This window comes from Anser anser, assembly GCF_964211835.1.
Source record: "Anser anser genome assembly, chromosome: 16".
Classification (NCBI taxonomy): domain Eukaryota; kingdom Metazoa; phylum Chordata; class Aves; order Anseriformes; family Anatidae; genus Anser; species Anser anser.
The window spans coordinates 14,305,982-14,330,550 of record NC_139737.1 but is presented as its reverse complement, the minus strand read 5'-3'; the positions used below and the strand labels follow the sequence as shown (position 1 = coordinate 14,330,550).

Genomic DNA, 24,569 nt, shown 5'->3' with positions numbered 1-24,569 from the left:
AGTGTCGGGACACCCTATGCTCCTCAGCTTGAAGGCCATTTCTTCATGCACAGAAGAAAGAGGGGACAAGAAAGCTTGAGAAAGTCTTCCCAAATCTCCTGGATCACAGGCTGGGGAAACAGAACACAGGGCTGAAGCACCCATTTGGAGCTCAAAGTACTGGGAGCATTGCACAGCCTCGTAACACCAGCCTTACTTTTTAGACTTCTCATCCCTCCGGACCTTGGCATCAGCTTTGGCGCTTTTCAGTTCTCTCCTGGCATCAGCTAACTGCTCCTTCTTGGCATCGATCTAGGAGAGGCAAAACCAGAGGGCAGCACTGTGAACAATCTGCAGACAACTGTGACGGTCACCCCTGGACAGCATGACCAAGGGAGCGAGTTTGTGAGCACGGTCAGAATTTATCAGCGCTCAGACACAGTTCTGCAGAACAACTGGGCCACTAGCCTTTCAGTTTGCTGCAAGTCCTATCGTGGTTAAAAGTTCCCCTCAGAAAACAGGGCCCTAGTATTGTATTCCCCCAAAACAGGGCCAAAGACAAGGTGGCGCTGACAGAAAGCTACCAGAAGCCTTCTCACACAGCTACACCCAAGTGTGTCTCCAGCGTGTCCCACCAGTACCAGCTCTGATGGCACCACAGAAGGATGATCCTTGTTCCCTCAGCAGGGATGGGTTCTTGCCACCAAATCCTACAGGCTGAAAACTGTTAAGGCTTCAGGCAGCTCTCCTCTGGTAAGTTTAGAATTCAGGGAGATTTAGCATTTTTCAGCCCCTTCAACCATTCCCCAGGCTCTAAGATCTAGGGTGAAGGCAGCCATGTTAGGTGTTACAGAAGCAGGGGTCACTGCAGTGCCAAACCAGAAGTCCTTATGTGAAGGTTATTCTAACGCCAGACCAGGAACAGACCTAACCCCTTTGGACCTCATGGCCTTCACCAGAAACAATCTGCAAAGGAAGAGGTCAGGTCAGAGGGGCATAACGCACCACGTACACAGCCTGCACTGACAGTGGCCTGGGATTCACGCAGTAGGAACGGATGTCCACTCTGGGCTCTTTAGGGGAAGCAGATCAGAGCTAGGCTGCTGCCCTGAAATTTTGATGGCAGCAGAACACTGCTATGTGATGAATGGCAAATAAAGGGTCTGGCCTTGGTCTTTACAAGTAAAAGACGACTAACTGAAGTGTGGTCCTTTCAGCTCAATATTGTGCTTCTAGAGTCTGCCTCTCCAAGCAGGCCAATCTCTGATGCAGCACTAATCAATTCCTGACAGGGGAGAGCAGGCTCTGCTTCCATTTTTCCTCATCTGAAAGGAAACACGACTTGTGAGATGCAGCAACTCAGAGTACCTTGCTCTGAAGGTTCATCATGGACTTCTCGAAGGTCTTCGGCGGAGCCCTCTGGTGGTTACACAAAATGGCAACCGCTCTGTTGGCACGGTTATAGGAAAGGATTTTCGCTGGGATGTTATCATCCGCTGCAAAGTACAAGAAAGTGGTGAACAACCGGTATTCTCCAGGGCCAAGGAGTCCCAGCCAGCATCCCACCATCCCTGCAATCTCACAGCCACTGCAGAAGTGACCTTGCTCTCTGATGGAACAGTCTCAACACTGCGCTCTAACCACAGCGCTAAGAGCCTGACCACTTCCATCCCAGACCCTAACTTTCTGTGCTGGTTCCATCAATAGCAACAAAGACATTTGCCACTCAGGAAGCACATCCATGCTCAGAGTGAGTAGAGGGCAGCAGGACCATACTGCTCAAGATGCTGTTGGACTTCAGTTTCCTCCAAACGTGTCCATTTTGTAAAGTTGTTGACGTGCAAGGGAGCAGTGCTCAGCAGAGAAGTTGTTAATGAGCAGCCAAGAAACATGGGGCTGTTACAGAGGTATCTGCCTTGCCTGCCACCTACAGCCTTTTACAGCTAAGAGGAAACAAGTGAAAGATTTGGTTAAAGCCAGGCATATCTTGGCAGGCAAACCATAGTACGCTCACAGATGAGCTTTGCACTGCCCCAGTGCTGGGCTGCTCAGCTACCCCCAAAAGATTGGCAACAGATTTTTGGTCAGACTTCAGCTGTTTGACATTTACACTGGGAGAACTGCAACCAGGCAGTGGTATGCAGATACAAGGTTAAGCTGAGGAAGGCAGGTCTGGATTGCAGGATGGGAACTGTTCCCCTCACGGTTGCAAGGACAGGACTTACGATTAGTGAGCTCCTTGAGCTGCTGCTGTAGCGTGATGGAGGCGTTGTAAGTACGGAATACCTTGGCTGTCAGTCCCTCCATAAGGTCTTGAAGATGTTTATTTAAGATACTGGTCTAAAGAAGCAGAAAGAAGATGACAGCATTAGAATTGACTTCAGTAGTGAAACCTCTGGACACACTGCTAATGAAGACACACAGTTCACAGCCAAAACCTAACTAGTGGACTCAGACCTGACACCCAATGGCCAAAACTTCACTGAAACCCCAGGAAAAGTGAATAAAGAACCAGCAAGTATTAGATCAGGATCAAGTATCATAAACAGTCAAGTTTTCTTCACTGTAGAGGTTTTGGTTCCCAGTAGGTAGGAGGGACATGCCTGTCCCATCCCAGGGAAGGTGCTTAAACAACCACAGTGCTCCCACAGTGCCAAATGTGCAACCAGGGATGGCATCTGAAAATCCGTCAACTCACAATCATCTTTTCTGAACTTTGAAAAAACCTTCCCATGTCAGAGCCAGCCAAGCTCCACAGGGCAAAAGCCCATCACTTCAGGAACCTGCAGGCACAGTGAGCAATACAGACACCAGATTGAGAGACACTCTCACTCAGGTGTGTGTCTTTCACTCAGGTCACCCAGGACAGCTCTGAAAAAAAACAAGAAACAAAACCTGCTACTGAAACCATTTTTGGAACAGAGCAGCTATTATTGCCTGGTGCGGAGTGAGCCTGGTGCTCTACCACCATTCCTCACCAGTAACTACGTGCTTACATTGAGGCGGTCGAAGAGGTCATCCTCAGGCTGCTTGTTCTCCATGAACAACTGGAGATTCTTAAAAACCTGCAAGAAGACAAAACACTCATCTTAAGGCACTCGGACTGAACAGTGCTGGGTAGAAGCAACGCTGCCGAGACACCACTTGAACTGTTTTCAGGCAACACCGATGATGCTGGACATTACTTCTGGACGTTACTTCCCAATAGGCAAAGGCCATCATCTCTCAAGACAACACTTGTGTTTAAAATTCTTCCCCAGCAATCCTGAGTCCTGAGCATCTGATGTCCTTTATGCTCACTCTTTAGATCCATATTTCAGAAGACTCGATTCTGCTCTGGCTTAGCTACCTAACAGAGAAAGAGACTCCAAAGCTACCACCTACTCCCCTTACTCTCCATGGTTATTCCGACCAAAGAGACCCCTGAGCAATTTCCCATGGAGTTAAAGCTACCAAAACCCAGCCCTTCTCATTACTGCAGTAAATGTTTCACACAAGTCCATCCCAAACAAGTCTCACTGAGGCGGGGAAATAATCAAAACCTTTTTGATTACACAGAGACCACAAATCCCAGCTCTGTGTACTCCAAATCCCTAGTTCCCAGCTTCTCATCAACACACGTTCTTCCTCTCTAGATACCTTATACGGAGAGATGGAGAGATTTCTAGTTCCAAAATAATCAATTCCCCATTATAAGCATTAAAGGAGAGACACCAAGAGCGATCAACACTAAATAAATTTAAACTGAAAGATGTTTTCTTGTTTTGTTTTTTTCCCCCCTTTAAACAAAGAAATAAGAATTCTAGATTCCTATAGCAGCTATAGTTTGTTTATCTCCCCCCCCAGCATTTCATTTGCCAAGAGGTTGACACTTATGGCTCTCTGTCATTACAATTACCACAGTATTGCACATGTGTTATCTAACATGCTGTGCTAACTGCAGAGGTGTGGGTGAGGTGCAAAGCCTGGTTATACCCACAAAAGCAGCCTTTTTGGACAGTGCCCTCCAGTTCACATTGCTTTATGGGGATTTGTTCTGGAATAATGCCAAGATCACAACAGATCAGTAATTGGTGGGCGACAGGAATAAAGAAAATAACACTAAGAAAGAAGTCGTGGTTGGTAGATACCCATGTACACAGACCAGAAGTATCAGTGCGTAAGCCTTCTCCCTTCCCAAGGCACAACCGGTAAGAAGGGAAGGACATTAACTGACTTGCTTTCTGACCAATGACAAAGTACCCTCTTACTGCCACTAAGACCGCGTTGACCGGATTTTTCTGCATTTCAGACTGTGTATGCGTTCGTGGAGGTGCCTTACCCTCTTCTCCACAGGGACTTTGTTGTAGTATCGGATGGAGTCTTTTCCGAGGAAGTCAAACTCAACCACGTATTCCTGGCCGTCCAGTTCAGGATGCAGCTTGATATGTTCTACTCTCAGAGAGCAGCAGCCCACGGTGTCAGCTGTCTCTCCTTCTTCTTTTTCATTTCCAGCTCTCAGAGCAAGCTACATTTACACCAAGACAAGAGAGGTAAGCATTTCGAACCATCTCAGTAGCGGATAGATACTAGAAACTTTCAGATATGGGCCTACAAATCAGGGGTGTCCACAGTAGAAAAGGGAGAAATATGCTTTTGAAGGGACAAAACAAAATTCTCAGAAACTCCCTAGGTTGCCTTTAAATGTTTTAAATAACCCTACACTAATGCCAAAAGTCTTCTATCATTCTACCAAATTACCTTCATTTCAAAAAGGAAGATTAAAGCAAGATGTTTTACCAGCTTTCTCACGTTAATTAACTCAAATTATAGGGTAGTTCTGATCAACTAACAAAGTTCATTTCAAAATGTTTGCTGTTTTTTAAAATATTTGACTGACTTCCAAGTGAATTCAACCTGATACAAAATCAGAAAGTCCATTAGTTATGCACCTTCTTACTCTTCACAGTATGCTAAAGAAACACATTTTAAACAGCATATATGACACTTTCTTCAGGGTACGTAAGTAATCTAAAGGCTACATTTGGCTGCATAAAAATATGTTGTAACTGTACTGGCTAAACCTATTTCTGATTTTTGAAGAAAACCTTAAACATTCATATGAAACCACAATTATTCAAATTGAAGTTCCCCTATTTAAATCAAACCATTCTGAACACAAACTGTTAATTTGGTTGGTCAAAATCAAACGTAGTAGGGCAACAACTCTATGGGAGCTGGCCTTAAATAGTATTAAGTGAATCAATACAACTTCAGTTTTCTTTATTCTGCAGTGAAAAACTGAGCATAATTATGAAACCTTGCGACTATGAGGTGACCAAGTAGCAGAACTCCCAGCAGGAAAACTGAAACAGCTGGAGACAAAAGGTCCACACAAAGTTCCCAGTAATCCAACTGGGAGATTCTGGAACCCAGCTGTGAATTTTGAGCTAAAACAATGCTGCCTGAAATAGCCATAGTCAGTACAATAGTTTATTGCTCTTGATTTCCAGGTAATGGGAAGGAAAAGGAGAGGGGTGGGATTCCTGCCCACCAGAAAGTCTCAGGATACCTTAGTAACTGGGCTCAATTCTGCTTTAGGAACAGACACACAGCAGTCCCGAGTATTCCCAACAGGACAGGAAAGGTAAGAGGAGTGCGCTGGGGAAGGAGCCTTACTTTATCAATGAAGTACAGCGCCACAGCCCTCTGCCGCACTTTCATCTCTTTGGATTTCCAATCTTCTCTATATTGATTTCGGATTTTATCTACACACTTCTTCAACCTCCGAGCTGTCTCGTACTTCTGCCAGTCCTTCTCACCCTGCAGAGAAAGTTGGAATACAGTCAGCATCAGAAAGCAGGCAGAGGACCAGTTCCAATCTGCCTCTCAAGGTTTTACAAGTATGAGTGGCAAATGGTCTCACTGCACAAAAGCACTGAGACTTCACTGCTAAAACAGCTCAGCTCCAAACTATGCTGCCAGGCAGCTGTAAGCAATTCAGATTTCCATGATATGAAATGCTTGCACGGAAGCAACTATAGAGACGCAAGGAGACATTATGTCTTCCGTGCTTCTCAATATATAAATGGTTTCCTCTGCTCTATTCAGATAACGCTTAGATTCTTTCATCTGTTTAATTAAATACCCATAAAACGTACAAGCAACACCACCAGTTCAGTTCATCAGTATTATTATACGTTCAAGTCATGGCAAAAAGAAGACGTAAATTAACAAGGAACAGATTTCTCTCACACTTGTAGGACAAACTCCTCCTTTCCAATACAGGAAAAAAAATCTCTTAGAAAACTGATTTTATGAGAAGAACTTAAATTCTATCCCCAAAACTGGAAACTACTTATAGTTCAACAGGCTCATCATTTCTTTTATGGAACTGATCCATTGCCCACTTATTTGCTCCCACAGCAGGGTTTGCTTTCCTTCAGCCATGGGCTCCTTATCAGTCTTCTCAGCCAGTAACCTGGCCACGTTTTAAATTTTAGAACTGACTAATGATCGGCCCACAGCTAGAATTTCACTATGTGATCAGGCAGGGGCCAAATCAGGGCCAAAAGAAGATAAAATATCCACCAGAACAAGTCCATTCTTGGGTGAATTACTGCCTTTTCAGCTTATAAAGAGTAAAGGATTCCTACAAGGAATGACACAATATTGCTTTTCAATACGTATAGAGTTTTCAGATTTCATCTCTCTTGTGCAGCAGTTGCATTCTATTTTTTCAAGACAGAACAGAAGCACGTGTACTTTCATATGAATTCGATCAGCACAGGATGAAATAGCAAGATACTTACTTCCTATCACTCTCCTAGCCAACAGCTACATTTGCTTCATGACCAGTATTTTCTTCTTATTATTATTAACTAAATCTGTACCTTAATTCTTGAGCTGGGGTTCAACATGATGTATTTGATAGAGCCTTGGATGTTCTCAGTCCACGACACTAGCCAGGTAACCTTGTTATCATGCCGAACCTCCTTCCATTTGTGTCCTGGTGGAGGGGGAGGGATCTTGGAATCCCTGCACAGAGTTAAGAGGACAACAAAAAAAAGCTATTTAAAGAGATTTTTAAGCTTCAAAATGGAGAGAAGTAATGAATACCATCACATGAAGAAAGCACAGGCAAAGAAACCAAGGCAAAGTAATTACAAATTTCAACAAGTGGGAAATCAAGTGAATCAGAGTAGCAAAAGATCAAGTGTAATTGCTATCAGTGGCAACACATTCCTAGGACCAACTTTGATTTGTGGACACTATGATAGTGAAGATGCTTATCAGGACAAGACCAAAGAGAAGCCCATCAAACCCTAGCGTTTAACAAAGCAGGACAACCTACCTAGTACAAAATTAATGTTAGGCATTTGCAGCAGGAAAGAATGTTTAAGCACATGAGGATGAGGAAGAAAATGCGTCGACAAAGTTCTACATGAAACTCGTGATAGTCTTGTTCAGTCTCTGCTTGTATGACTCAGTTTCTTATCCACGTAAATCTAAGATAAGCAGCATGTGTATCTCTACATGCTTGCACAGGAACCCCTACTGGTTTTTAGAAAAGAAGCTATCCTAACTAGAAAGCAAAGCACACAGTGCTTACTTGCTGCAGTTAATGATGATATCTTCCGGCATGATGCGTCTCTTCAACATGCCCATTTTGGGATGATTCCCACGACCTCGGAAGAGACCTGGAGGTTCAATCTTAAAGTTTGCGATCCTCTCTTTGTGGTTGTCCATCACACAGTAGCCATATTCCTTCAATAGCCGCTCATTTTCCTCTTTGATTTTCTGGAAAAAGCCAAAAGCAAAGATGAAGTACTATGACCAGCACCACACATCTCTACACAATAAGACTGAATATTTTTGATATTTGCACTCCAGTAACACCGAAGACCAACTCAAAGCCAGACTCCGGTCGTGCCAAGTGCTGTACCAACACACAGGGCAGCAGACTGCTCAGGTAAGTATTCATAAGATGCAGGAAACAAGACAAGCAGGAAAAAAGGAAAAAAAGTACAAAAACCCTCTTAAAACCTGTATTTGAGTGGAACAGATTAATATTTATCTTCACCAGCCCTACTCTGCCACAACAGAAGCATTTACCTCCACCACATACCACATCTACAAAGGCCATTTAAGTACAACAGCCCCACCACAGTACTGCTGGTTTATAATCTATATTCAGCCCAGAACAAGCAGGTGACATCCACTGGACATTGCATCTTGTTGTTTATATAGGGGGAAAAAAAAGTTTTCTGTGTCTGAACTCAGCATCAGAAAGCAGGCAGAGGAATGTCTCCAGTCTGCTGCTAAAGGCATGTGAAGTCTGTGTCAGCAAATGGTCTCAAAGGCAGAACATGGTCTCCTAAGAACGTGCTGAGATTTCACTGCATACTTCTGTGCTTGAACTCTAATAACATGGAAGGAAAAGTAGGGAAAAATAAAAACATCTCAGCCCAAAATAAACTATCTGTCCCATAGACAGCACTGGTGCACAAGCTAAGAAACTTAACAGTAAAAGCCACTTCTGCTCCACTTCAATAGTTACGGTGAGTGGGAACCAGGAAAGGCTCCCCCATGTATATCAAACCGAAACAGCAGTATGACATGGGCACTCTACTTTGGCAGGACTCCTGACCCCAAAGGCTGTAATTCCAAGCCACCAGGCCCCTCACTCCAAGGAGAATTACTGTAGTGTCGGAAAGGATCAACTGAGAACTTGGGGCCAGTTTCCAACTTTTATTGTAGTAAGTTTCATGCAGTATGTTTCATTCATTCAAAATCGACTTTTTTGCCCACAAGCCACTGTAGCCATGCTACTGAAAATAAAATTCCATTTTTGATTACAAAACTGCATTAAGTGGAGACCTAATTTTAAAGATTTTTTCTCTATATATTTTACTCACAACTATCATTGCGGCATCCATTTCACTATCCTCAATTTTGCCCTTCAAACCTAAGGAACTCTTAAAATAAAAATCTGTCCTTACCTGAGCATACACTGCTCATTACTGGCCAGGGACCAAGGGTCCCATCAAACATAACACCTCTTATTCTCTTTGTTTACCTAAGCAGGATCAGGAGCCTTAACCCCGATCACTATCATTTTAAATCAGGATGAAGGTTCAGCTGCAAACACAGTGCTTTGCACTACTTAAGCTGCAGAGTAAAGATTTCTACAATTAACATGAACGTAATAGTGTGAAAGCTAGTAAACAATGACTTATAAATGGCAAGGCAGGCAGAGGAACAATTACACTAAGATGTTTACAAGCCAGCTAAGCATCAAGAAGTCTCCTAGAATCCCCTCTGGTACCTGTTTCTCCTCCTTGGACATCTGTTTCCTAGCTTCCGTCTGAGCTTTGAAATACTGGCTCATGTGGGTGAAGTCACACTTGCTGAGGTTGGTGATAGTGCTCTTCTCTTCAGAGGTCATTTCCTTGCAGAAAGAAAAGTAGTGCTTTACATTTTCATACACGTATAATAGAGCTCACCCTACCCGTGACAGCTTAAACAGAGACAACGCATAGGTTCTCAGAGTAATCCCCCAAGAATCCCTAAATTCTTGTACATGCTGACTCCAGCTAAGGTCAAAGAGCAAAGGACAAGAAACAGGGCGTACACAATGCATGGCCTCATCTCTGCAAGCACTGGGCAATGCTGTACCAGCTTGCAAAGCACTCTCAACTAACAGGGGCTGGCACTGTTGAGGGAGTAAAATCCAGTAACCCATCTAGGAGAACTGGGTCATCTAATCTAAAGGTTTGACCTTGTGGCTGGTAGGTTCACTGAGGAAGGTCTGGCTTTTAGGTCTTTGGAAAGGGCTTCCTTCTGCTATAAGGAAGGCCCTTCAAAGCATTTAACGGTCAGATCAGCTATAACCCCATCACGCAACAGGCAAATTTGGTTTGGAAAATTCTGACATTCAGTTTAGAAACATCTGAGGGCCTTCCTTCTTGAAGAAGCTGTAGGACTACCTGGAAACCTCATGGCTAAGGCCTGAGGCAACTTGCAGTTGCCACAAGCTAGCTCTCCTAGGCAGGAGCCTAGGACAGCAGCCTCTGTTCACTGCCTAGCAGCGAGGAGACACCAGCCACGCCTGCAGTCACCACAGCCCGAGACTACCCGCGTACCTTTCTCCAGTCTTTGAAAAAGTTTTTCCTGAAGATCTCCTTCGTAGTGTATTCGTGATCAAGCATTTTTGCAAAGAATGTGGCAACTTCTTCTGCTTTGGTGCTCAGCTTCATGACTTTACCTACAAAGAAAGGTTTTATTTTTAAAGCACGTGGTAAAATTAGGAACTGAAGCCAGAAAGAAGCCACAGTAACTCCCTTAAAGAAGAGCATACTTATACCACTCTGAAGTTTTTCACAAAAGTGTTACATAGTACTGCAAATTGGATGGGCAAAAGAAACAGAGGAAGACACTTGCTCGACCTACCATCAAAGATTTTGAAAAAAAGTCCTCTCTGGAAGTTAAACATTATTAAAAAGCAATAACAGTCTGATGTGGTGTCTGAGAGACGCAGGGCAGGAAGGGGAAAAGGCCTCTTGCAGGAAACCCTGTGCTGAGCCCTCCCTGTGGTGCGTACGCTCCTGGGGAGATACTGCTGTTTGAAGTGGAAGAGGCAAGGAATTTCATTAAAATTCATATTCCGGCACTCAGACATATGGGAAATACAGGCTCTGTATTCCTCTCCTACCCACAGACAGACATGCTTTGGAACACCCCTTCTAGCCTTTAGCTATTTCTAGCCAGGAAGAGCCCTTCCTATATATACACACCACAAATAGGCTGGAAAGCGATGCCAAATATTTAATTCGCCTTCATTGCAGGGAAATGTGTCAGGATTCTGCTAATAGCCTGAGTCCTTCACTGTGGGAATGTGTTCCTCTATCTCCAAATCAGGCTCAAAAGATAGTCATTTTTGAGACAGACTGAGCTTTGGGTGAGCAGGGAGGTCACATTTCAGCTTATCTGCAAGACTGCAGTACAAACTGAAACTGCTGCAAGGAAAAAGGCTAGGACACAAGGGAACGGAGGCTGCTGCAACACCGGAGCTGTAGATTCAACAACATCTAACATTCCTACTGAGTGTCTTTTCAGTCCAGACAGCATTCCTGACAACATGTGAGCGAACCCCGTGAAGGACTTTGCATGCAACTCACATCTCCAGCTAGTTGCAAGGAATATTTGAAGTCCCCGTGGGCTGGCAGGCAGTCAACACCTGGGGATTTTTTAATGACTGTTTTACTGCACAAAAGTCAATACAAGAAACACTACGGTTGATTCTATGCTAGTGGAAAAAAATAGCATGCTTTTGATTTACTCCATGGTTGGAAAAGTTACAGCATCTCCAAAATTAAAGCACGGGAGTTTTCTATAGAGCCTGAAGATCCATAAAGTCTTGTAAAACGGGACTTAGGCAAAAAGTCCTCCCAGCGATCTGCGAACATCGCACAATTAAACAAAACCAGCAGAAACTCTGCCAGTTTGTAAGCTGCAACCTAAAATACTACATTTGTTTGCCTACAACAGGAAATGGGGGAAGGGAGAGACAGCAAGGGAAGTGTTTTTTTTCCAGGCTGCAAGTCTAGCTTGAAAGAGGCTATCAAGTAAGCAACACATTATGGGGCTTAAATGACCAAAGTTGTTCCCAAATCCCTAAAGAGTAGTACAGGCTCAGTCATCTTTACCTAATCACTTTAGAACAGATTTCCTTGTACATAATTCCCACTTTTAAAAAAGTTTGAAAAAGCTCTCAGTGACAGTATTATATATTAAAAAAAAACACAACAGATTTATTTCAGAGCCCTGAGCATTAGTTTGCTGTCGTAAAAACCGAGTCAGGGAGCAAACCCAGGGACATAACAGGCAGAAGAGACCACACTGCAGTGACAAACACCACTGCCATCATCTCCACTGTTATCTTGTCCATCTACAGAAAAACAGCGAGTTCAAGCTGCCTTAAACACACAAGTTCAAGCCGCCTTTGTGGTACGAGCAGTAGCTCGTTAACCCATAGTCACTCAAAAATATAGCCAAGCCCTTAAAGATGGCTTTTGGCATTTCAGACTCCCCGAGCGCGGTATTGTAAGCACTGACAATAGCCCCGCAGTCGTGTTGGACGAAATCAGGGCCAGCCTCGCTGCAGTGCAATCACCAGGCAAGGGAGGGATTCCTCCAGTGAGCTCTGGCAGCTGGCTGGCACAGCGTGATTATTGGACTCTACAAATCATCCTAGGATAATCTTGAAATTAGACAATGCCTTGTAAGCACAGACAGCGGTCTCAGCAGCTGCTGTGTAAATCAGCCATCTGATGCCCTCCCCCCCCCCCGGTTTCTCAGGGAAGATGTATGCGATTGCTTTGTGTGCCAGGATCCATCCCCGCCCCTAATTTTTGAGCCTATTGATCAATTCTTGCCATGACAAAGACAGAGGTTGCAACAAATCCCTGCGTTTCCAGGAGGTTTTGTGAAATAGGTGGCAAGATGGAAGCTCATTGCTGCCTGCACGAAAGGGATAATTATAGCATAATTCGCCCCTCTTCTTAACTAGACAGCAGGAGAGATCATATATATTCTTCAGTAGAGGGAGAGAAATATTTGCAACCTTGCTACAAGTTCTTATCAAGCCCTAAGACAGCTAGAGGAAAATGGGCATCCTTGATCATTGTGCTGTTTGCTTAGAGATGGTCTTCAATAGGATGCAGTAGGTTTATTTCACTACCTTGCTGCTGAAAGTGAGTGCCACCTATTTCTCAGTATTTTAATATGTGTCACGTCACATGAAAATATCACATTGCTTCTGGAAGAGTTCCACACACAGATGTCCACTTCGCCAAAAATTACATTTTCATCCACTCAAATGCCTCCCACTTAATTTAATCCTGGGCTAATTTGATCCTTCATTTAACATGATCACAGAACTAGAAGGAAATACATGGGTCATCAAGTCCAGTCTCCATCAGGCATCACATCATATAATCCTATCCACATGAGCCTCTAACAACCAGTCAGCCCAGCGGATTAGAACCCCACATCAATTAGTTCTCCGACGCACAATAGCAGCTAAACGGGAGCATGACATACACTGGGGGGCTACATTCTTGAGATCAGGCTGATCCCCTGCATTCCTGCAAGATCCTAATCATTTGTAAAACAAAACTACCTAGTTTCGTTCCATTAATGCCACGGAATGATCACAAAATTAATTACAGATTATGGAAATTTCAATTCATAATGTTGAGGAACACAAAGCAAGCCTGAAGATGACCAGTGACGAAGTAGCTCTAATTATGTACTGTACTGGTTACACAATGCTACTCTTGGGCATCAGACCCCCTCTCACGTTATTAATGAAGCCGACAGATTTACCACAGCAGAACGGGAACAAGTTCATCTCCGTGTCAATTCAGCAGGCTGTTCCCTTTACTTCTACAGACCCGCCCTTTTCTAAGCTGTTGAAGAACTTTTCTTAAACTAACCACTGAAACAAATCCACCTCCTCATCCCCTCAGAAGATTGCAACAATGCCCTGAGAGTGCAAGCTGGAATTGCAGATTAACTCACCATCATAGTAGAATTTGACATTCTCAGGCAGAGGTTCATATGGCGGAGCAAACACAGGACCTTTATGCTCTAGGAACTTCCACTTAATTCCTTCAGGGTAGCGCTCTTCTTCCCACCTTCAAGAGAAACATATGAACCAGTATAATTAAGTTCCTAGTCTTCATTGTATTGTTATGTTGGTGTAAGAGTATGCTACAGAAAATTAGAAAGCAGTCATTACTGTGCCAGACACTGGCCAAGAACAAATATTCACGCTTTTTTTCTTTTTAAACAAAAACAAAAGCACAGCAACGTCCACAAACAGAACACCTTGGGTCACAGATATCTGATACAGCATAGTCCTCACCTGCCACTTGCTCCTCCTTTCACAAAGACACAGCTGAAAAAGCTTAGAACTTGAGAAAATGAAGAATTCAGTCTCGTAAAGCATCAAGGATCATGCCAAATTATAGTCAGCTGTGATCTAACATCAGGTCCAGGATGCCTGCTCAGCAAAGCCAAACAACTGTAGTATATTACGCAGCTGCTTTCAGATGTGGACAAGCATCCCATTAAGGGCAGAGATAAAGAAACAGATGTTCCTTTACGACCTAAATGAGAACAAACCTGCTTGGACAAGAAAGACTAAAACCTGCTTTGTCATTTTAAATTCATTGAAATTCTTTGGGTACGAAGAAGTGTTCTTGAAGAAAAGCAGAGTAGCAAAGAAAAAAGCAAACTTGCCTTGGAGCACCTCTATAAAAAGTGTTTTGTAAATGACACATCAAGCTTCTCGGCACAGCAAGGTAGGCGCCGCCAATCCCACGTTCCAGCTGAACAAACTCACAGGGTCAGCAATTCCTCTACAGGGGACAGGAGTCCCACCAGGCCCGCTTCCTCCCCCAGCTCCTGGTGTCCCGTGCCCAAGCCACTGATTCCATATTCCCTCCCCTCTCCGCTTCTTCCACGATTACCAGAACATTCCTGCTCCATACAGCTGGCACAGGATCCCCCGCTGAGACAGGCTGTTTTACCTTGGTGATCAATCAACTGGAAGACCATTAACCTGTCACAGTGCTCAGTCTTTGAGTTACCCCGACCACTCTGTTGAGCAGCCACGACGATATAAGAACTTTAAACTTCCCCCTCGTGCCAGCCCTATGGAGTAGTTTCCTTCTCAGCTGCTGCTGCACCCAGAAGAAATGCACACGTACTGCAATGCACCTCCGGAAGCGTGACGCACAATTAAATACTTCATTCCTAATGAGACGTCATGGCCACCGTACAGAAGATGAGCATTGTTCGGAGAAAAGAGCTTCTGCTAGAAATTACTCAAAATGCTTCAGCAGTCCCTGTATGTCGGCAATTTAGGAAGAACAACAACTGTATGAGATAGTATTTTACTCTAGCTAGAAAGGCACCACCTTTGACTGAAGCACTAGACCTGAGTTTTTTCTTTAGGTAAGGTAATTCTAAGGTAATTAGATAGCTGAAGCCTGTTGGGAGGGCTATAAGGAAACACGAGATCCATACGGTGGTTTCTAAACCCACAACTACCAGAAAGTTTGCCACAAAGAGATCACAAATCATTTTCAGCCCCACCTCCACCTTCTTAAACCTCGTATGTAAACATCAAGACAAAAGACAGAAGCGAGCCTCCTGAGTTCAGCCCTTTTTTTGGTCCTCATTTGGTTTTAAACAATAAAAAACCTGCCTGTGGTAGCTCTTGCTCCTAGAGCAACGTTCTGCAAATGTTTTGGCAGGAGCAAGGAGAATGGTATCTATCAAGAAAACCACCTTACTAATTTCAGCAGAAACTGTGCCAATCAGTCACACAGGCTCCTTATTTAAACCTCGCAGCAAATCCAAGAACGCCAGGGTGACTCAGGACGGTAGTTTAGGACTGGTTTTCATTTGGAATGAAAACAGAAAATTCTGACAAAAAACAGAATGTACCTCAGGGATATGTTCTTTCAAGGTAATTAACTTATTGTAACGCAAGGTGGGAGAAGTGCTCGTAAGGTGTGCTTCTGGATCTCATATTTCACGCTGACAGGGTGTGAAAACGACCTCTAAGAAAGATCCCCACGTGGTGATGAACAATGCCAATGCCTTGGGAACGGCTAGCATCAAGCATCCATGTAAGTGAGGATGAAAATGATCAAGGCAGCAAGCGCTTGAGGAAGCAGCCAAAAAAAGATATCAGACTTTCAGAAAATTGGCTCAGATGGAACATAAAATGCCCTTAAGAGATGCAATTGAAGTGCAGATGAAACCCTGTCCAGCAGACATGCTATACAAAGCCGCAGATGGATGACACGAACCATCAGCAGAAGGATGCAGTTACCTACTGCCAGGTTTTGCAAAACGTGCTTTCAAAGGCAGTTTTCCCCTCAACAGTAAGCACAAATCTCAGAGCTTAACACATCTACCTGGAATTGTGCTGCCGAGGCAGATGAGGGGAGAATTGTAAGGCTTTCCAGCACAGCTCTGCTGTTGAAGGATACAGACTACAATAAAAAGGAGCTGTGGTATTAGTTATAGTAAAGTCAGACAGAACCAGCAAGGAGAGCTGACACAAAGTCAAAAAAGACAGATCATTAGGCTTAAAGAGACCTTCGGTGGCTTTCTCTCACTTCAAGTTCCTTCAATGTCAAAGCACATTGAAAATATGCTGTCAGAGGGACCGAGGAAAAGCAGACCACTAAGAAAAAAAAAACAGAACAGTTACAGGGAAAGGCCTGAAAACTAAATTTTGGAGAGAAGACAAGTACGAAAAAACACTCAAGTGCTGATGTTCTATTTGAGGAAGCTGTAGCAATCAAAGGAATATGCAGACTATGAACAATGCAGAAGATTTTTTTTTAAAGGTGAATCAATAATGGAGACAATAAGGGTGTGTGCATGTGCGTGTGTACACATGTGAAAGACTGAGCCTGAAAGGATTTAAGGGAATGCCTTTGCAATCCTCTGACACCACAGATCTATTTAGAACTGCCAATTGATCTGAGGAAAGAAAACGCTCATGGAAACATCTTCTCCAAAAGGTCATAAAAACACATTACAGAAGACTACAGGAGTGCAGAAAACACATACGCTTTTGAAAACCACATACACAGTAAATCTAGGGAAGTACTAAGGTCTGAACTTCAAAACACACAAGTAATAACTTCAAAACACACAAGTTCCTCAAATCTAGCATTAACAATAGATTATATTACTATGGATAGTTTAAAAAAAACTAGCATTTTTCTCATAGAGGACTACTGATGCAGCGTAGGACTGTCTTCCACACAAACCATGAAGTTCAGATCTATTAGAAAAGGCTCTAAAAATTTAAGTGCCAAATAAAACAACGTCAGTTAGTGATTTTACTTTAGGATCATGGGCAAGAAAGCACTTTCCATTCAAAGCTTATTTTCAAAATTCATTTTCCAAATAGCCCAAGCTTAACTGGTCACTTGACCAGCCTTTATTCTTGTGCCTGAGACAGGACCAGTTTTGTGAGACACACACTTGACATCCAACTCAAACAGCAGAGTGGACACTCAATGTTGTAGCCTTATACAACACAGAGAAGACCCACTAAAATAAAGCTACATCAGAACCATATCAGCTAACACATTTGCACACATTTATAACATTCCTGCTGATAGCCCAAGCTCACAAGCTTTCATATTGCTTTGAAGAGTGTCAGTAAGGGCCAGGTTCTGGGCACAAGAACATCAGTAGCTAATCGTTACGGGTAGCCTCTCTGTTCTACAGATAGAAACATTTTTTGTCTTTGGTATAGCAAAAAAGGGATTTTCACTTCTACTTGAGAGGATGAACATCCTCAATGAGAAGTTTATTTAAGGCTTACCAGAAAGTAAGCCAATTATTCAGAACAAATCCTCATGAATCAACAAAAAGTCAGATGTGCTTACTCAGTCAGCATGGGAGGTAACAGGGAAAGTGCAGGTGCAGAGGGTAGCAGACATCATCAATATATAGTTACCATTTCCATTTTTGCTCCTCTTCTTTTTTCGGCTTCTTTCTCTTGTCTGCCTCAGGAACTTTCTTATCTTTGCTCTTAGCTTTCTTTGCTTTGCTGTCCTGTAAAATGAGTGAGAAGCTGTTGGAACAAGCTACCACATTCCACTCCTTCCTCTTCTCCCAGGAAAAGATGCTTTAAAACTAAACAACCGTCTCTTGGGATGCATTAGTTTGGCCACAAACAACTGAATTACTGAGGCCTAAATACCTAAGTGTGCTCTTAGACCATCTTCTTAAGTCAGTCTACTGATGGCCCCACTTCAAAGTTTTAAGCCAAATTATTTTGCTGTAGAAGTGGGGCATGTTAAGTGCACAAAGCCAGTTATTGTGCCTCATCTGATAAGCAGCAAGTCTGGGCCACAGTAACATGATTGCTCAGTTATAGGAACACCCTCCTGGGCCTGCATTAGTTGTATCTAATCTGGCAAATGCTATAAAGCACAGCTGTAGCTCTGTAAGGTGGCTTCTGGGAATGTATGGCATACGTTCACTATAGAGACACTTCTATTAAAAACTAGAGAATAAACCATGCTACCAGAGGCTGCTTGCAACATGTGCTTCGCAAGGGTGTCTTTGCTAGATGCAGCAACACAGATCTTTAGTCTCAAATTATGGCTAACATCTCCATGCCAACTCCCTTTCCTAATTTCCATCCTAGGCTTCACCTAAAAGCTTTAAGTGTCTTTCTAGCAGCTAATCTAGGTTTCATCTCCTCTGCTCCTGAACTGTGCTACATCATTTGTGCAACTACCAGATATTGTTAATAAGGCTCCTCTACCCTCTGCAAGCTTCTTAACAGAAAGACTGAACTGCCAAGAACAGGCTGTGAGTTCACATTCCAGAGGCATCTTCTCCATCTCTTGTTTTACGTGTAGGAGAGAAACGTCTCCTGACTTTATCCATTATGGCACAGACAAGTTAACTCACACCATCAGAGTGGATCTACCACACGCAGCTTTGTCCCAGGACTGGTCCCTGCCTTTTTTCCCTTGAATCAGATTCCCCCTGCTCTACATAATTCAACACCAAATTGTCAGTCTTGCTTTTCTTGCAAGAAATAAGCTTGTCTTCTGCATTACCTCTTCTTCCTCTTGTTTCCTTTTCTTTGCTTTCTTTATGTCTTCTGTTTTGATTTTCTTGGGTTTGTACTCAGCACTGTAAGAACAGAGACTAGCTGATGAAAATAATCAACTTTTGAGTATAAAAATAAAATCCTACACATACAAAACTTGTGTGCAAGTTCATACTATTACTGGCATATTTCATCTCTAAAGAACATAATTTTGTGCCCTGCTCTCTCAGAAGGCTGAATAATCCCTATCCAGGAGAACAGCCTATAGAAAACAAACAAACATGGGCTGTTGCTGCAAATAATTGTCCAGAAGTTTCAGACTGCTGAAGCAAAAACCTTCCTTGAGGAAGAACCCATTCAAGAGCATTAGCAGCCACCCAGTGATTGCATGGGATCGGATAAATCAGCAAAAGCTTAGTGGCATGTTCCCCTCCAACCCGCTGCCCCTCTTCTAGTCATCAGTCTGGGATCTGCCCACAAGGCCCAATTTTTGCATCCCCCACTAGTCTGAACAATAGCAAAATTGACTGCTGGCAAATTCTTAATCTTTCCATTGCAGGCACAAGATGGGAGGTCATGAAAACTTAACAGAAGGCAGCAAATGATTACACAAAAGAAAAGATGTCACACCCGTCTCTCTTGGAAACTGAGAACTACCACATAGGAACAGAATGCCGCTCTGGTTAAACTCCTCCAACCCTTTAACTCGAGACCTCTAACAAGGTCACACCATCTGAAAGTTGGACATACATGGATGGTGACAGATCACAGCACGATGGAGCTGCACTTTTATTTACTGGGTGGGCTATTATACATCAAACATCATGTGTATTTTTCTTTCGATTTAGACAAACCCTCAGCATAACCCACAACGTATTAAGAACTTTTTTAAAGGGAATGTCAAGCAGTGCATGCAAACCTCCTCCCTACCCTGAATAGGCCGACTGCGTTTTCTTCCTCTTGAGCAGTTGTTTCCTCATCCAACAGAAACCACTGCAGCCACTTAGCTAGCACTAATACCTCACTTGTTCAGGTTTAGGCTTTACAGTCTTCATCACTGTCTTTTCTCCATTTACCTTCTGCGTGTTTTTTTATTATTATTATTATTTACTAACACTGCAGTAATTTCCAACACTATCTGCAGAAGCAGATAATGGTATTTTTCCATAGACAGCACAAATACTACCCTTGCCCTGCTCATAGAACTTCTCACAGCACAAGGCAACTGGTCTCAGATCTTCAGTCCCACATCTGAACCAGCACATGTTGAATATCTGATATCCTACCTGCTCCCTTAGTGTTCTGCTTTTAAAACTAAAGGCAAGCATTCAAGTCCCCAGTACCCAGGCCACTTACTCATCATCTTCTCGAGGTCTCTTCAGTGGTTTGGAGTCCTCTTTAGGAGAAGCATAAAACCCATCATCATCTGGTTCATCTTTAATACGTGGCGGACTACAAAAAGAAATAAAGGTGGTTCTAAACTTCAAACAGTAAGATTCATAGCAACCAGCACCACCTCAGTTTAAGAGATGATAATCTGCAAAAAAAGGCACGTCCTTCCAGTTCTGGTCTGGGTTGTCTTCCTCAGACCCCAAACACCTGAGGTGCATTGTTCTCTGAACTTCCACAGACAGCACAAGGAAAAAGCCTTTCAGCAGCTACACATTTGCTATTTCTCAAGCAACGCAGAGATCGATTTCAACAAACAGCTTGGATTTCATTGTTTCTTTGAGGTTCTGAGTAAAAACAACTGCAGCACTTCTAAAACAAAACTGAAATCCGTGCATGTGTGTAGTCACATAGGGACGTTACGTAGTTTCAGCTCAATATCCTTACTGAGCCTGATAAAAGATTGTCAAGTAAACAGAGACTTGAAAGCTATTCTCCTGAATGTTTTGCCAACTAAATATTGAGGCATATGAAAAGCAGAGAAGGAAACAAAGATCTGGCAAAGGTAAATTGATTAGTCTATTTTCACTATCCAAACTGCGGGAAGCAAACAATCCTGTTCCTCTCAAACCACAAATATTAAATTAGGCTCAACGCTTTCAGCCATAATGTCCCCCAGACACCAGTAATAGCAGAAAAATACGGTATGAGTGGGTAGAGAGACTCTCTCTTTAAACATGCTCATTATTTCTAGATTTCACAGAAGCATTCCACTTATCTTCATAAATAAAAAGACATCGCAAAGAGTCCAAAATTACATTTTGAAGCACTTAGTGATACTCTACTCAGGTACAAAAAGTAACTGCCATCTTGGGCTTTCCTATTCATATTCAATCCAAAATTTCTGTATCAAATTGACTCAGTTTCCAAGTCAACACACGCGTTCTGCGATTGGGTGGAGTGGGAGAAAAAAAAGCAGCATTTTGCTTTGTAGATCACAGACAGCAAGAGACATTCTGGAGTCTTATTTTAGCTGGTAATGTGTCCATGAAGCAGAACAAGACAGTTTGCTCTTTCACAGCTGTAAAGCCACTGCAGTGCTGGCAGATGCAACTCAGAGCAAACAGATCCGTGCTACTGTAAGAAGCCATTTCAGCGGCATCACATATGATCAACTAAGACACGAGTCTGCAGCACGCACACAGTTGCAAAACATCTATGGTAAAAGAGATTTGTCCCATTTGTTTTCTCTTCCAGGCAGAAACCTAGTAGTACTGTCTATTAAGCTGTTAGGAATTTTATCTATTTTAATACTGAAACATTTCCCAATGTTTTGCAATAGTGGGAAATAAAGCATGAAAATATTAAAAGAAAGGAGCTGCATGAGCAAGCTGAACCTTGACTTGCATTGTTCCCAAGGCTGTAATATTGCTCATGCTCCCAAGTCTTAAAGAAGAAAATCAAAACCATCTGAACTTGTAAAAGAACATTTCAGCAGGAGAATAATTGCTCTTAGCCAGATCTTGGCCTTCAAGAAGGCACAATAGTGATGATTCCTCCAGGCTTTTTTTTTTTTTTTTTTAACACAGAAAACACTCAGACCGAAAGAAGGCCCAGTTACTTTGACGTGAGAACATCCAATGTCCCTGACAAGGCTAGCACATGCATGAAATTCTGCCAAATGGTAGAGGTCAGAAAGCATTATAAAAATAGTCTCCTACACCATAAACCACCTAAACATCATTGCTTTATTTCCAGAGTATCCTCCAAAAGGCCTGGAGAGGGCGCCTCTTTCCTGTGCCAAGCATAACTACAGAGTCTGCATTTTTAAGCAGGAGTAAGAAAATGAAACGGATGAGGGCACATTCAAAATGTGGAAAGAATCACTAACAGGCACCAGCTAAACAGATGCCTTCTCCCAAACTCTCTGCATCCACAGAACATGGTGAGACAAGAAGGGTTTTTTTAATTATTGGTTTTCTAAGTGGACTCAGAACTGGGTATGATTGAAAACACATCCTGAAAACAGATATGGACACACACAGACACACCTATCACACCCGATACATCTCCAATATGTCAGTGGACCAGACGCACCACCTTAAGAATGTCCAAATCCAGCCACTGGTTAAGTGGCAGATATTAGCTGGTCAAATATTAAGAAAAAACATTTTTCTAAGAATTGCTCACTTCGGGATTTTAATAAAGCTATTCAGTGATGACTGATCCAACACCTAAGTCCAGGAAGCTCTATAAGTAGGAGGAATTTAGCAGACATTAGAATTTTTCTGAAGGTACCTCATTTTACATAACCATTTCCCTTACCCGGAAAGGCTTTAGCCTCTAGTCACTTACATGAAAGACACTCAAAGGCAATCTGGACTGCCTTTACAAGGTCCCATCTCCAAAAGACTACTTGCAGGGTTCAAGTACCCATTTTTACAACTACAACAGAGGTGCTTTCAAGTCCAACTATCAATTTTTCCATGGTTCAATCTGTTCTCAGCAGAAATCAACTATTTGATACTTGGACAAAGCCAGCAAGTGCAGGCAGACACCAGGTGTTCAACAGCTTCATCTCTAGTTACTAAGTCAGTGGATCAATTACCACCAGTTCCCTCAGATGGGGAGGATATATCATCTGAAGGGGTCAAAAGCATTCACAATTTTTTCCCCAAGACCATGTGAGAGTAGTCAAAACCGAGCAACTAAAAAGCCAAAAATGCTACTTTTTTCAGATCACAGAGCTTGTTTCTTACCTGGAGAAACCATTTTCCTTTTCCTTCTTTATCTTTATATCGCCAGAAGATTTCATCTGAAAAACAAGAGAAACAGGAGCTGATTAGCGCTGCCCAGAGCACCTTGTTTTTCCAACATATACCACAGGCAGGATACCTAATTTGCTGAAGGAACCAAAGGGTACCTTTATCCCCTGCAGTCCTGAGAACAACATGACGCACCAAAGAGCCAACATTTTCTGTAAGTACTAGTTGATTCAGTATTTTCTGGCCCTTGACTCCCAGCTATGGAAGGAACTGAAGTGTATAATCAGTCCAACATTCAGTGCTTGTCTGTTTGTCCTCATACAGAAGGAATGAGATTAACAAGATTTTTTTTCCTTTCTCGTCTCTGAATTTAAGCTCGGCAACGTGAAAAATACTAACATGGAAAAATGTAAAGCAAGCAGACGCAGCTCCACTGAGGAACTGTTTCCATTCCCAATACCCGCAGATAAAGCCCTTGTATCTTCTCATCTAGCACTCCACAAAACACCTCTCTCTCTAGTCATTAGCGTCGGGATACCTCTCTCCAGGTTAATAAAAACTCTGAGGCGTAAGCCACACGCACCCCACTGACTTTTCACCATTCAGCAGTATAAACCAGAACCATTCTCTCATCTGTCCCACAGGAGACACCTACCTTCTCTTCCTTTCTCTTCTCCTTGTCTTTATCTTTGTGTTTGTCTTTGTGTTTCTCTGAGCTGCCATCTTTGTGTTTGGTTTTCTCCTTGTCTTTGTGTTTCTTTTCCGAGGAATCTTTGTGCTCACTGCAAGACAAGAGTGTATGTTTGGGGACACCCGAAGCAATGTAACCAACACACTGAACCCCCAATGGTAAAAAGAGAGCCCACATCATTACCAACCCCAAAACGTCAGTGACAGCTGAACAGGAAGATCCAACCCAGCCTCCTGCTACATGTCTTCCATTTTCCTCAGGAGGAAGAGGAACGCGCCACAAAACCGCAGCCACCACTTCCCATCAGGAAAACCCCGTCAGCCTGGACTGCCAATGAAATCCACAACTGCTACGCTTAAAGTAGTACAATGCTTCAGCTTGAATTCCCACCGTCTCTGCTTTTCTTCTTTACGTCCACATAAAAGGTCACTGCAATAGAGCTGTCCATCCTGTCAATGCCCATGTGAGCTTTTGTTCCGACAACAAGTTTAACAGCCCTCCTCTGGAACCAAGAGAAAATCGCTGATCTCTACTGTTCTCAAACAGATGGGAAAACCAGAGTGAACAGGATATGCGGTGTCCTTGTGTTTATGCAAAGTCAAACAGAAAAGGCAGGAATAACGCCGCAGTCCTCACTCGGAGCTGTTTCAGCAGCTGGGCCCCAGAAGCACCGCGGCAGTGCCCTGGCTCCGCAGGCCAGGACGGGCACCCACCAGAGGAGCCTCCAAGGCCGTCTGCTCTGCTAGAGCTCAGCCTGACGTTACAGCACTGCATGCCTAATGCCCCAAGTCGCAAAGGAGGAAAAAGATACCCCCAAGGAAAATAAAATTGAGGTACTTTTTAAATTCAGTTTCACCCCTTTCTGATTTCTGAGACGTTTGGGTAAATTTAGATCGCATTTTCCAACGTTTCCCATCAACCAGAGAGCAAGCTAGGAAACATCCCTGCTTACAAATGAAAACGAGTTTCTTGTGGAATGACTGGTTGGAGCCAGAAAACGAGGAAATGCTCTCACCATACTCACGGTACAAATTGTAAGGACCGAGCACGCGGCTTAGTCGCGCTGCTGCAAAGCCGAACAACAAGCCTGTCAATT

General features: G+C 43.2%; 1 protein-coding gene across 2 annotated transcripts in view; it reads right to left on the bottom strand.

Annotated features, from left to right (window-relative positions):
• Positions 1-24,569, bottom strand: part of TOP1 (DNA topoisomerase I) — a 67,107-nt gene that overhangs the window by 2,548 nt on the left and 39,990 nt on the right. For both annotated transcript variants that reach the window (XM_083801670.1, XM_083801669.1), the window contains 16 exons: positions 23,438-23,564; positions 22,777-22,832; positions 19,985-20,080; positions 18,636-18,711; positions 17,519-17,616; positions 13,543-13,658; positions 10,104-10,225; positions 9,287-9,409; positions 7,571-7,758; positions 6,852-6,996; positions 5,638-5,781; positions 4,301-4,486; positions 2,976-3,044; positions 2,205-2,319; positions 1,348-1,475; positions 197-291 (listed from right to left, as the gene is read on the bottom strand). In XM_083801670.1, coding sequence (XP_083657796.1) covers positions 197-291; positions 1,348-1,475; positions 2,205-2,319; positions 2,976-3,044; positions 4,301-4,486; positions 5,638-5,781; positions 6,852-6,996; positions 7,571-7,758; positions 9,287-9,409; positions 10,104-10,225; positions 13,543-13,658; positions 17,519-17,616; positions 18,636-18,711; positions 19,985-20,080; positions 22,777-22,832; positions 23,438-23,564 — 1,884 coding nt within the window. The remainder of the gene's footprint in view (positions 1-196; positions 292-1,347; positions 1,476-2,204; positions 2,320-2,975; positions 3,045-4,300; positions 4,487-5,637; positions 5,782-6,851; positions 6,997-7,570; positions 7,759-9,286; positions 9,410-10,103; positions 10,226-13,542; positions 13,659-17,518; positions 17,617-18,635; positions 18,712-19,984; positions 20,081-22,776; positions 22,833-23,437; positions 23,565-24,569) is intronic.